Raw genomic sequence first — 12,203 nt, forward strand, 5'->3', positions numbered from 1 at the left:
GTGATCATCAAGAATCAGCAGCTCTCTGCACCACCTAAGCCACAACTTTTTACCTTATAATTCCTTGCCATTTTCATTATCTTTTGACCTTCTCATATGTAGCAACCCACAACTGTTGTTTACTGAGAGGATTCGAGTGAAGTACTTTCCATTATTTTTAAATGAAACTCTAATTAATAATGTTGCATCCAAATCAGCTTCATTATCATAAAAGCATTAGGGAATTCAATGGGGTCAGCATAATCTAGATCAGCGGTTCTCAAACTTTTTCGTCTCAGGACCCCTTTACATTATTAAAAATGATTGAGGACCCCAAAGAGCTTTGTTTTATGTGGGTTTTATCTATGAATATTTACTGTGTTAGAAATTAAAACTGGGAAATTTTAAAATATTGATTTGACTTTTCGGACTTCCTGAAAGGGTCTCAGAGACCCTCAAGGGTCTCCACACTTTGAGAACTGCTGATCTAGATGGCATAGTTTCCTTGTTGCGAAAACACAAAGAAGGGTTGCTATTTAACCCTTAACCTGTATTGATTCATTGAAATGATTATTTACTTCAACAGGTGGCAGCATCTAACCAACCTTGGCTAATTTCCAAATCTGAACAAGTAGACCTCCAGGGTGTTCCAGGGTTGTTGATTAAACTGGGGAGCCAAAAAACCACCCTGGAAAAAAATTGGCAAATAACTTCCATATTATTGTCAAAAAAAAAATGCTCATGGAGATTATATTCCAACTAGGCAGAAGTGCTGGGAGTTTGAAAATAATGACCTCCTGTATATAATAGCCTTCCTGTCATTATTTTTGTACTGAATTTGAAGGATTGAATATTTTCCTGCACGCTGGATTTGCCCGTGTGAATCTTTAGCTTTCTGTTCACTTTCTCTAGGACCTGCTTGTTAGCACTTTCTCTTGCCAATTTCATTTGGAAGCTTTTTATTAATTCATTAACTCCTATCTGTGCAAGTCAAGTATCTAGGGGGCACCATAATCTACTGCCTGAAACATGGAGGATTTCAAGATTTTTTTTCAGAGCTTTGTTGTGAGCTTAAGCAGACTTTTAAAGAGACTCTCTCAGAGTGCCCTCAAACTATTCTGCAGAATATATGGGACATTGGAGAAGGTACTATTTCTAAAAGGTATCATCTGGCTGCAGATGTTATGGAGGAAGATGGAGATTTTGGCAAAGATGGAGATGTTTCTATTGACAGTGAGATCGAAGTAATGCCAGGCGAAGACTACATTTTGGTGCTGAAGGGGTTAAAGTGACAGTCTGCGCTGCAGACTACTAAGAAAGTTGTTTTTCTGGGGCATGGTTATGGCTTTCTGAGGGATTGTTATGGAAGAGAAGAGAATTCTGAGTTTTTAAGGGGGGGCAGTTGGGCTGTTTGATCTCTGTATGGAAAATGCCTTGTATGTAAAATGGAGATATGTAAATGTCTTGATATATTTTGAGGTGGGGTAGGGGTAAAAATTTAAGAATGCTTAATCAGATTGACAAAGAGGTGTTTTTTTATGATTTCATGTCTTTTTAATGATTTGGATTAAGATTTACTGGTTTATTTTTAAGGTTTGTTTTTTAAGATTTATAAGGTATCTATAAGGTATAATAATAATTGCTTGGTTTTAGGTTTAATAGGGTTAAGATTGATGCAGTATTATTAATTATAAAAGTAGACAATTTATGTTTTTATAATTTGATTTTTATTATAGTAGGCAGAAATATGTAGTGTTAGGAAGGAAATAATTGAATCAAGGTTGTGTTTATGAGACAAGCTGGTTTAGATATTTATACTTTTTTTTCTTTAATATAAGGGGAAGGAGCAATTATTTAGTGCTTTCTTTGTGTGCTGATGGATTGATTTATAGAAATAATGTGATCTTGGTTTGATATAGAGTAAGGGATTATGGAAATTGCTGTATATTCTTGTTGAAAGTCAGAAGTCACTTCTTTATGTAATCTTTACAATTCTTTTTCTTGTGTTTCTCACTTTTTTAGTTTTTTTTCTTTTTGTAGCTTTTTTCTTTTTTGTAGTTTTTATCTTTGCTTTAAACTTATTAAAATTCTTATTTTAAAAAATGAAAATAATGGCCTCCCAGTACACTCTTGCTTTTTCTCAATTTGGAGACAAGGAGACTGGCAGAGATAGTGGGGGGGAAGGTTCTTTATTATGTTTTACCCCTCTGAGTTCAGTGTTTTATCTGACCTCAAGGTGAAAATCTTAATCAAACCAGTGTTTCTGGGACACCTCTCAGAAACCAAGGATTATAGCAGCCTTGATATGGGACAACTAGGAGTTTTTAAAAAGTTGAAAACCTGAGTAAAGCACTTTAGCACTTTAATGCTGCAGATAAAGATCAGTAGAATATTTTAAAATTCTAGACCTACACTTAATTCTTACCAAGGAAAATATAAACATTAAGTGCTCCTAATCATTTGCCTTTGTTGTTTATTCGTTTAGTCGCTTCCGACTCTTCGTGACTTCATGGACCAGCCCACGCCAGAGCTTCCTGTCGGTTGTCAACACCCCCAGCTCCCCCAGGGACGGGTCCGTCACCTCTAGAATATCATCCATCCATCTTGCCCTTGGTCGGCCCCTCTTCCTTTTGCCCTCCACTCTCCCTAGCATCAGCATCTTCTCCAGGGTGTCCTGTCTTCTCATTATGTGGCCAAAGTATTTCAGTTTTGCCTTTAATACCATTCCCTCAAGTGAGCAGTCTGGCTTTATTTCCTGGAGGATGGACTGGTTTGATCTTCTGGCAGTCCAAGGCACTCTCAGAATTTTCCTCCAACACCACAGTTCAAAAGCATCGATCTTCCTTCTCTCAGCCTTCCTTATGGTCCAGCTCTCGCAGCCATATGTTACTACGGGGAACACCATTGCTTTAACTATGCGGATCTTTGTTGTCAGTGTGATGTCTCTGCTCTTAACTATTTTATCGATATTTGTCATTGCTCTTCTCCCAAGGATTAACCGTCTTCTGATTTCCTGACTGCAGTCAGCATCTGCAGTAATCTTTGCACCTAGAAATACGAAGTCTTTCACTGCTTCTACATTTTCTCCCTCTATTTGCCGGTTATCAATCAAGCTGGTTGCCATCATCTTGGTTTTTTTGAGGTTTAGCTGCAAGCCAGCTTTTGCACTTTCTTCTTTCACCTTCATCATAAGGCTCCTCAGTTCCTCTTCGCTTTCAGCCATCAAAGTGGTATCATCTGCATATCTGAGATTGTTCATGTTTCTTCCAGCGATTTTAACTCCAGCCTTGGATTCCTCAAGCCCAGCATGTCGCATGATGTGTTCTGTGTACAAGCTGAATAGGTAGGGTGAGAGTATACAGCCCTGCCGTACTCCTTTCCCAATCTTAAACCAGTCCGTTGTTCCGTGGTCTGTTCTTACTGTTGCTACTTGGTTGTTACACAGAATCTTCAGGAGGCAGACAAGATGACTTGGTATCCCCATACCACTAAGAACTTGCCACAATTTGTTATGGTCCACACAGTCAAAGGCTTTAGAATAGTCAATAAAACAGAAAGAGATGTTTTTCTGAAACTCCCTGGCTTTTTCCATTATCCAGCAGATATTGGCAATTTGGTCCCTAGTTCCTCTGCCTTTTCTAAACCCAGCTTGTGCATCTGGCAATTCTCGCTCCATGAGTTGCTGAAGTCTACCTTGCAGGACCTTGAGCATTACCTTACTGGCATGTGAAATGAGTGCCACTGTTTGATAGTTTGAACATTCTTTAGTGTTTCCCTTTTTTGGTATGGGGATATAAGTTGATTTTTTCCAATCAGATGGCCATTCTTGTGTTTTCCAAATTTGCTGGCATATAGCATGCATTACGTTGACAGCATCATCTTGCAAGGTTTTGAACAGTTGAGCTGGGATGCCGTCGTCTCCGGCTGCCTTGTTATTAGCAATGCTTAAGGCCCATTCGACCTCACTCTTCAGGATGTCTGGCCCTAGCTCACTGACCACACCGTCAAAGCTATCCCCGATATTGTTATCCTTCCTATACAGGTCTTCCATATATTCTTGCCACCTTTTCTTGATCTCTTCTTCTTCTGTTAGGTCCTTGCCATCTTTGTTTTTGATCATACCCATTTTTGCCTGGAATTTACCTCCGATGTTTCTAATTTTCTGGAAGAGGTCTCTTGTCCTTCCTATTCTATTGTCTTCTTCCACTTCCACGCATTGCTTGTTTAAAAATAATTCCTTATCTCTTCTGGCTAACCTCTGGAATTTTGCATTTAATTGGGCATATCTCCCCCTATCACTGTTGCCTTTTGCTTTCCTTCTTTCTTGGGCTACTTCTAGTGTCTCAGCAGACAGCCATTTTGCCTTCTTGGTTTTCTCTTTCTTTGGGATGTATTTTGTTGCCGCCTCTTGAACAATGTTGCGGACTTCTGTCCATAGTTCTTCTGGGACCCTATCTACTAAGTCCAGTCCCTTAAATCTGTTCACCTCCACTGCATATTCCTTAGGAATATTAGTGAGCCAGAAAATAGCTTTACCAGTATTTATCAATTCTAGAAAACATGTTAGAAATTAAAGTAGAAGTCATTAATACTTCTGTGAAGCTGACAGTCTATTAGAGGAAAATAGTTTTTGTGATTAGACATTTAAGTTTGAATTGTTAGTAGAGTAAGATTACTGTCAAAATAACTCCTTCCTGTGTCAGCTTCTCAGCTCATTTTAACTCTCCCCCTCCTCCCCCCAGTAAGAAACTGTGTTCTATGATGAGAACAGATATAGACCATAGAACTAAATGTTCTGTTGAGAAATTGAAAATGGCTTCAACATTTTAGGAACAAATCTTCAGTATAGTCACATTTTCAGACTCCCTCATCTATTTTCTAGACAGAAGGGCAAAATGCAACAGTGAGGATTAACATCACATTCTAATGCAGAGACTCTAATGTGATTGGCAAGAGATATTGTTGTAATATGTGACGTTCCAGACATGCAGACTGTACTTATGGCTGATAACTAGGGAATCTGGGAAATAGCAGAAATATCCAGATCACCACAGTAATTGAGTCCATCCACTTATTTGCTATTCATCCTTCTCTTTCACCTTTCCCAGTATTAAGAGCTAGGTCTTCACATATGTCTAAAATATAACTTGAACCTGTTATTTTATGACTTGATAAATTATTAAATATCCACTATATCATGAGAGGAAGGATAGTCCAGTCCTCTCCACAAAATATTTTAATTGAATCAGCAGATAATTTCACATTCTATTACTACCAGCAGGATCAGAACTTTGCTTGGTAACCCTCTGCTAGCAGACTACAATTCTGAACTCAGGTGTTTTTCGGTGTCCGTATCTGTTTTGTATCTAGGAAAGTGATTTTCTTCTCACATGTTTTGTGACTGTTCAAGAGACAATGACAGCCATGAAATGATAACTGGATACCCATTGCTAAGGTTGAAGTGCAAGAAAACAGATCATGAATACAAAAAGTATAGTTCCAGGCTAAATACAGCTTGGCAGAGGGCTAGATGTGGCTCATCTCTCTCTCAGCATTCTTTCCTTTTACCAAACAACATGCTTTCTACCCATTCTCCACTTTCTCCTTCCTCTCTCTCCTTTGCCAGGTAAATCTACCTGTGCCCCCATCCTTCATCTACCTCCCCACATTTACTTCCACTATTTCTCCTTTTCTCTGTACTTCCCTTCCTCCCAATCCTTCCCACAGCTTTTCTCTCCTTAGGCAACCGTTTCCTTTTAGTACTGCAGAACTGTCAATGGTGCCTGTTTATTCGCCTATTAAAAAGGCTGCAGATTTTCTCTTCCAGAAGAAAAAAAAAAGGTTTTTTTTTAGTAAGGGAATTATGACACCAGTTGCTTCCTCTGACCAAAAAAAAAAAGTCTTTACAATAGAAAGTCCCTTCTCCCCCTTGTTTCAAAAAAGAAGAGCCTTACTTCTTCCTTCTCCAAGGCAAGATTGAAATCAGTCTGCCAGCACTTAGAATTTGGCACTGAATGCTACAACCCCATCTATAGGTAAACCAACTGTGGTTATGTTTTTCTCTTTAGCACAGTAATGCAGAGGTGGGGTGTGACGCTTTGCATGCCTGCCATGGGGTCTGGTGCATTCATGGTAGAAGAAGGTAAACAACAGTAGACAGAAAAATCCATGTCATATGGGATATGGCACCTGAACTGATAGAAGTAATACACCCTTGTAGTAGTCCATATTTTTTGGTGTGTATCTACTTACTACAGCATTCTTGAGGCAAGAATGAGCACCATGTACATTCTCGTTTATTTTACAATAAAACTGTATTTATGAAATACATCAATTCCTTTAATCACATATTTTAAGTTAGGCTTAATGATATATTTGTTCCATAACAAGTTTAAAAAAAATACGGAGAACTGCTGTGTTGCTCGGGCCAACTTTATAAAAACCGGACAGTTAATAGCTTGAGGGCACTCCTTGTACAATAACATCATTTCAACTAACTTCGATACTTCCTAGGGTTACTAAGTGTTCTAATATTCTGACTTTACATTTGGGGAAAGAATCAGTAAGATAATGCAGAAACTAATCAGTGATAGTCTGCAGATGGCAGTCAGTGACATGAGGCAAAGTATCAGTAGGGTCTCATACGACCAGAAGGAGGTGGTGCCCGATTTGGGGGAGTAATTGCTATGTCGAGGTAATCCCCTATCTGGAACTTCTGGGACTGCAGAGTCATGGAATCATCCGTGCCCTTTCTTCCTGACATTGTACTGCCAATTTCTTTCACCCTGTAGAAAGAAGTAAAGGGGACATTATTTTCCTCCAGGAAATCAAGTTATTCAAAACCAAAATAGAAAATACAGTTTGAACAGAATAACATAGCTCAACATGAGATGTTCTACCTCATCTAGCTTAGTACCATCTATTCTGATTGACATGATGTAATGATTGCCTATTCTAAACACCATCAGACTCATAAGCAGGATCACAAAGATATCTGATTTATTAAAGAATAGTATGCAGGGTCACAAAGAAAGCTGAGAATGGAAAAAGCACGCCAAATGCAAACTAAAAAACCCTCGGTGCAAATGAGATCCCCCCCCCCTGTAGAATCTTCCCAGGCTCACAATCCCAGGTGCTCCTAACGGCTTCTGATGGTCCGCGGGAAAAGTCCTTGAGCAGAGCACATAACCCAAACACATTCCATTGAAATGAACATAGACACAAAGCTTGGCACAAGGTTTCACAGCAGCTCCCTCCCAACAGAAACGCGCGTCAGCACCATGGCATGTGAAACGTTACGATGTACAGTGCACATTGAAACAGTGAACATGACACATGAGCTCTCCAAAGCTTCAAACCGAGACCCTGGGCATAGAGATAATATGCCGGATAATTGGAGTTACTATATATCCCTGTGTGTGTGTTCTTCCAGGTGATTTTTCTTTGCATGTTATATATAACAACTAATATTAACATACTTTCCCATTTAGATGTGAGTGTGGTCTTATTGATCTCAGCAGCTTTTCAACCACAATCCTAGACTTCACTTCATATATTATCGTCACCTAACCTTTTTAGTATCAGTTAAGCGTATCTGTAATGTTTCAATACAGACTTGAATTCATGGTCCATTGGAAGTACAAAGACTAGGAAGCATGCACAAGAAATGCATATTATTTTAAAGTTAATGCTTTAAATTTAGAGAAAATGTCTAGCATATGTACAAAAAGAATGACAGCTTGAATGTGCACTTGAGAAAATATATTATAAACAATTGCTCAACTTATGCTAAGCTGTCCTACAACTAAGCAATTGCATTGGAGGGACAGATGTTCTCTAATTTAGGTGTACAAAAATCCTATTCATATTTAGCCATCTGATATTTGCAACTTAAAACATTCATCTCTGGCTGCCAAATTTTAAGCTCTTTCAAATTTCTTTAGAGAGGAATTGTTATTTTTCCCAGGATCAAATCACCTTCTCCATATGCAATCAGCTGCTTTCTCCTGAAATAATTTGCAGCTATAGTTCAGAGATAGGTACTTATTTAGCACCTGCCTGACTTTACAAATATATTTCACAGGATAAGGAAAGGGATACAATTAACCACTGTAAAAAGATTCTAATCTATGAACACTAACTTCAGGTTGCAGCATTATATTGAATTTTTGTTCCCTACTATGTGCTACAATTTTAAAACCTTGCTACTAACAACACTGTAGACTTTCTGTTACTGTATATATCAATTGTATTACCTGTACCCAGGCCTTTTAAGATCTGTATAAACTATTGCAAAGTTGAAATGTGTCCCCTTCTTCCTTGCTTCTGGATAGACTTCCTTCACTAAACTGGTCAGCTCTTTTAAAGTTGCATCCATCCTGGAGGGAAAAAAAAAATTCCAGGCCAATTTAATAAGTATGGATCCTTACTTTATGGTATTAATTCTAAGAACTTAAGGATCCACAGAACTGAAAAGTCTTGTATCAAGAAGTGTATTTCCCATTAAACATTTCACAAATATTTAATTTCTTTCAGCAGTAAACATCTTTTTCAAAATTAGCTTCCTCTGAACTCCCAAATTATGCAAGTATCAGAACACAAGGATATTTTGTATTTTCTCTTGCCATTATGCCTTATTTTAATTAGCACTTAGCTCTTCTTGCAGAGCATTCATGTAGAAATTCACACATATACCCATCATGCTATTGTCTTTCACCAGTAGTAAGCAAAGGAAATTAAAGGCAGGGAATAACGTAAATAAATTTAGCTTCCATCAGCACCATACTCTATAACCCTCCATATTTTTCTGTCTTTGCAAACCATCCTTGCTTCCATCATGTCCATACACCATTACCTTGGAGCCCTCAAACTTCTCACCTATTCTGGTTTGAAAGTCTCAGCTCCATTCAAGCACAACATTCTTGGTCTTCCCCTTCCTTTCAAGTTACTGATCTTTCATATATTTGTTTTGCAAGTTGGTCCTTGTTCATTCTATAAGAGGAAGCTACCTCAAAGTACTTCTGTATGAAACTCACTTTTGAATTCAATTCACATTCATTCAATCTGAGTCTCCTCCTCGTTTTACTACACACACTTCTAAAGTACCCCATTCTATTATATTCAATTACTTTTTATGTTTCTCCTGACATATCTGGGTCACTTCCAAGTAACCAAGTGGTCAGAAACCCATTCATATTTTTGTGTCTTTTGACAAACATTTAATTCTGCCACATACTAACCACTGCCTTTCTACCAATGCTTGCATAACATAATTTTTCCATGCATTTATAACCATTCAAACAGAATATACAAATCATCTGTTTGCTCTAGTAGCCACTTATAGCCTGCAATCATACAGTCTTTTTCTGAGACCAAGACAGCCTTGGTCTTTCAGAGATTAATTTTCAGATTCCTTTGTTATTTAGGAATATACAATTAAATATGTATAACCTTGTTTTCTGTCTTTTGAAGCCAAACCAAGGTATCTATCAACCACTAGATTTATAAAATAATCAGCAAGAGACAAGTCTACAAACAAATTACTTCTTTCTTTGGTAAACATCGCAACATACACATCTTTTCTATACACATTTCTCCATCTTTCTTACTAGAATGTAATTTCCACTACTACAAATTGTGTCCATTAATATGAAAGACATAAAATGGCATAACTTTCTCGATTTTTATGCCTTTCATCTATCAGAACTGTTATCCATTAAAAAAGGGAGCAACCTTCTCTGCTATCATAGCATAAATGATACCATTCATGTGTTTTCAATGCAGTTTTGAGATACAGGCAAACAGTTCCTATACAGGCAAAAACTACCACTTACCACGTGTAGATCTGAAGTTCACTGGAAGGTACATTTCCACGGGCAAACTCATCCATCCGGTGATGACGCCCATTGTTGGTGGTGAAGACCCTCAGCAAGAGGGGACAAGTCTGCAAAGCAAACAGCCTGTCTTAATTGTATTTATACCTTTTGTCACTGATTTTGTTACTTTATGTCAATTTTTATTGAATTTCTCTCCCTTGATTAAGGTTGCCTTACAAAAAATATAAATGAACTGTAGCTAAATAAATCTTTATCCAGCTTTTTGAGACTTAAGGTGTTTTAAAATTCTAGTTAAGAATTTTCTATGGAGAAGCAGAAAAAGAGAATATGCGTAACACAGAAATCCTATTCTCCTGAAGGGAGAATTTCCAAAGCCTGTTAACAACCAATGGACAAAGAGGAGGGAATTCATTTGTGATTTTTTTTTCTCCCCCCCCACCCTCAAGTTTTCTCTCCAAGTTACCAACTTCACAGCTAGCATACTTTTCCAGCCTGTTTGGGATGTGCAGAAGCTTAGAAGATTTTATTTTAAAATCAACTGCCTTCCTTAAACAACACTTCTGACATCTCCATAAACAACTCAGATTTGGCTCAAAACAACTTTATGCCTTTCTACTAAGATGATCTCCAACCACAAATTACCTTTTCTGATTTCATGAGTCCATGTAATATTTACGATTCTTAAACTACTTTTTGACAGAAGTCTTTGCTGATTAATACAGTATCCAAGCCTAGCGAACCTAAATCAGCTTAACAAGATGTTGAATTTGCATATGGAAATAGATGGCTTATTATGTCACTTATCTCTACAGCTCGTTAAGTAAAAATACCAGTACTTCTAAGTTGAAATATTTATTTATCTATCTAATTTTTATCACCGCCCATCTCCCCCACACGGGGGACCCTGGGCAGTTCACAATAAAAACAATTTAAAATTTCAATAAAATCATAAATACAACCAATAATCAGTCAGCATAAAATGCAATAAAGTCCAAGCCACAGCGGATCTAATTCAAACCATAAGGGAATAAAACTGGTCCCCACAGAACTAGGGAATCAACCAGCCCCAAGAATGGCTCTTCCCCTCCCTATTCCAGGCAAGGCAACAAAACCAGGTCTTCTTAGCTAAAATCTTTAGAATGTTTTGTTAGATGGTGCATAGGTCTTTCTCATACTCTTATTTGCCAAAAAAAAGCAAGATTACAAACTTTTCTAGACTTACCAAGCCTAATGATGCTTATTATGCATTAAGCCTATAATTAAGCAAGGTCTTGTCTGATTGACATTTCGATGGGAAACTAACAGGATACCCCAAGTATGCAGGTTAGATTGAGAAATGAAAGAAGGCATCTGCAAATCATTCTCGTATTTTTGCCAAGAAAATTACATGGCCATTCCCAAAAACTCATCAGGAGTACAGCTTGAATGAGACTTTACCTCCAAGGCTGCGTATGATAAGCCACAGGCACACTAATGGCAGCAGAGTGAGAGACTGCCTAGGTTGATAGGTAAACAAGCATCATTTAATTGCCATGTTTACACAACCCAAAAAGCCACAAATCAGCCAATCACATTTTAAACCTGGTACAAGGTACAAAACCCAGCCCATGTAGTTAATGTAAGCTTCAGTTTACACCCGACGGCTTTCACACTTAAACTGAGGAGCAGAGATGAAACTGCATGAAGTTTCTACCCCACTTTGCAAGACTGCCTTCCCCTCCGACTGATCGTTTTTTTTTTAAATCTGAGGATGAATGAGGCTTGCTTGTCTGGCACACGCCACTGCAACATGAATGTAGCGCCAGCAACGGGGGCGAAGCGACAAGCCAGCCGACCCCGCTTCTCGCCGCTGCCTTCAACTCCTTTGTACCTTCTCGCGGTCGATCGGCTTTTCGGGCTCCTTCTTAATCTCCTCCTGAGTAACGCGAGACTCCACCGCCATCGGGACGGCTCTTCGTCTGAACCTCCCGTCGAAACAAAAGCTAAGAAGACCGACCGCGCAACAGCTTCTCAGCACCAACACCACCTTCCAACCACAGACCGACAAGCTCACCCGGAAGCGACTTTTCAAGCTCCGCCGAAACAAGATGGCGGCGCCCACCAAAGTCGGACTTCTCTGCTGGGCACCCCCGCGAAGAAACTCTCGCGAGACTTAAGTGTGCCCGAAAAGGGAAAGAGGCTCTGGAAAGACGGGTTCCTTCTAAGTGGCCAATAGGGGTCGGGCTGCTGGAGACTTGAATTTTAAGGCGGGGAGGAAAGGGATGCATTACGTCAGTGTTTCTCAACTTGGGCAACTTGAAGATGTGTGGACTTCAACTCCCAGCATGCTGGCTGGGGAATTCGGGGACTTGCCCAGGCTGAGAAACACTGCAATAGTTGATGGGTGTT

At 38.8% G+C, this 12,203-nt stretch overlaps 1 protein-coding gene across 1 annotated transcript; it reads right to left on the reverse strand.

The window, feature by feature from the left end:
• Nucleotides 1-6,274: 6,274 nt before the first annotated feature.
• SAP18 (Sin3A associated protein 18) lies at nt 6,275-11,920 on the reverse strand. The gene is made up of 4 exons (XM_063305770.1): nt 11,686-11,920; nt 9,813-9,922; nt 8,235-8,357; nt 6,275-6,764 (listed from the first exon to the last, which is right to left on the reverse strand). The coding sequence occupies exons 1-4, from the start codon at nt 11,755-11,757 to the stop codon at nt 6,608-6,610; spliced, it is 462 nt and encodes a 153-aa protein (XP_063161840.1). The 5' UTR covers nt 11,758-11,920; the 3' UTR covers nt 6,275-6,607.
• Between the last annotated feature and the right edge of the window lie 283 nt (nt 11,921-12,203).

The sequence above is a fragment of the Candoia aspera genome, chromosome 5 (assembly GCF_035149785.1).
Source record: "Candoia aspera isolate rCanAsp1 chromosome 5, rCanAsp1.hap2, whole genome shotgun sequence".
Taxonomy (NCBI): Eukaryota; Metazoa; Chordata; class Lepidosauria; order Squamata; family Boidae; genus Candoia; species Candoia aspera.

Excerpts from the sequence above, each read along its gene's own strand:
- SAP18 (XM_063305770.1), bottom strand. The coding sequence starts at position 11,757 with ATGGCGGTGGAGTCTCGCGTTACTCAGGAGGAGATTAAGAAGGAGCCC. Across the intron at positions 8,358-9,812 it reads GAACTTCAGATCTACACGTG|GATGGATGCAACTTTAAAAG; the intron begins GTAAGTGGTAGT and ends TTTTCCCTCCAG. Across the intron at positions 6,765-8,234 it reads CTTAAAAGGCCTGGGTACAG|GGTGAAAGAAATTGGCAGTA; the intron begins GTAATACAATTG and ends TTCTTTCTACAG.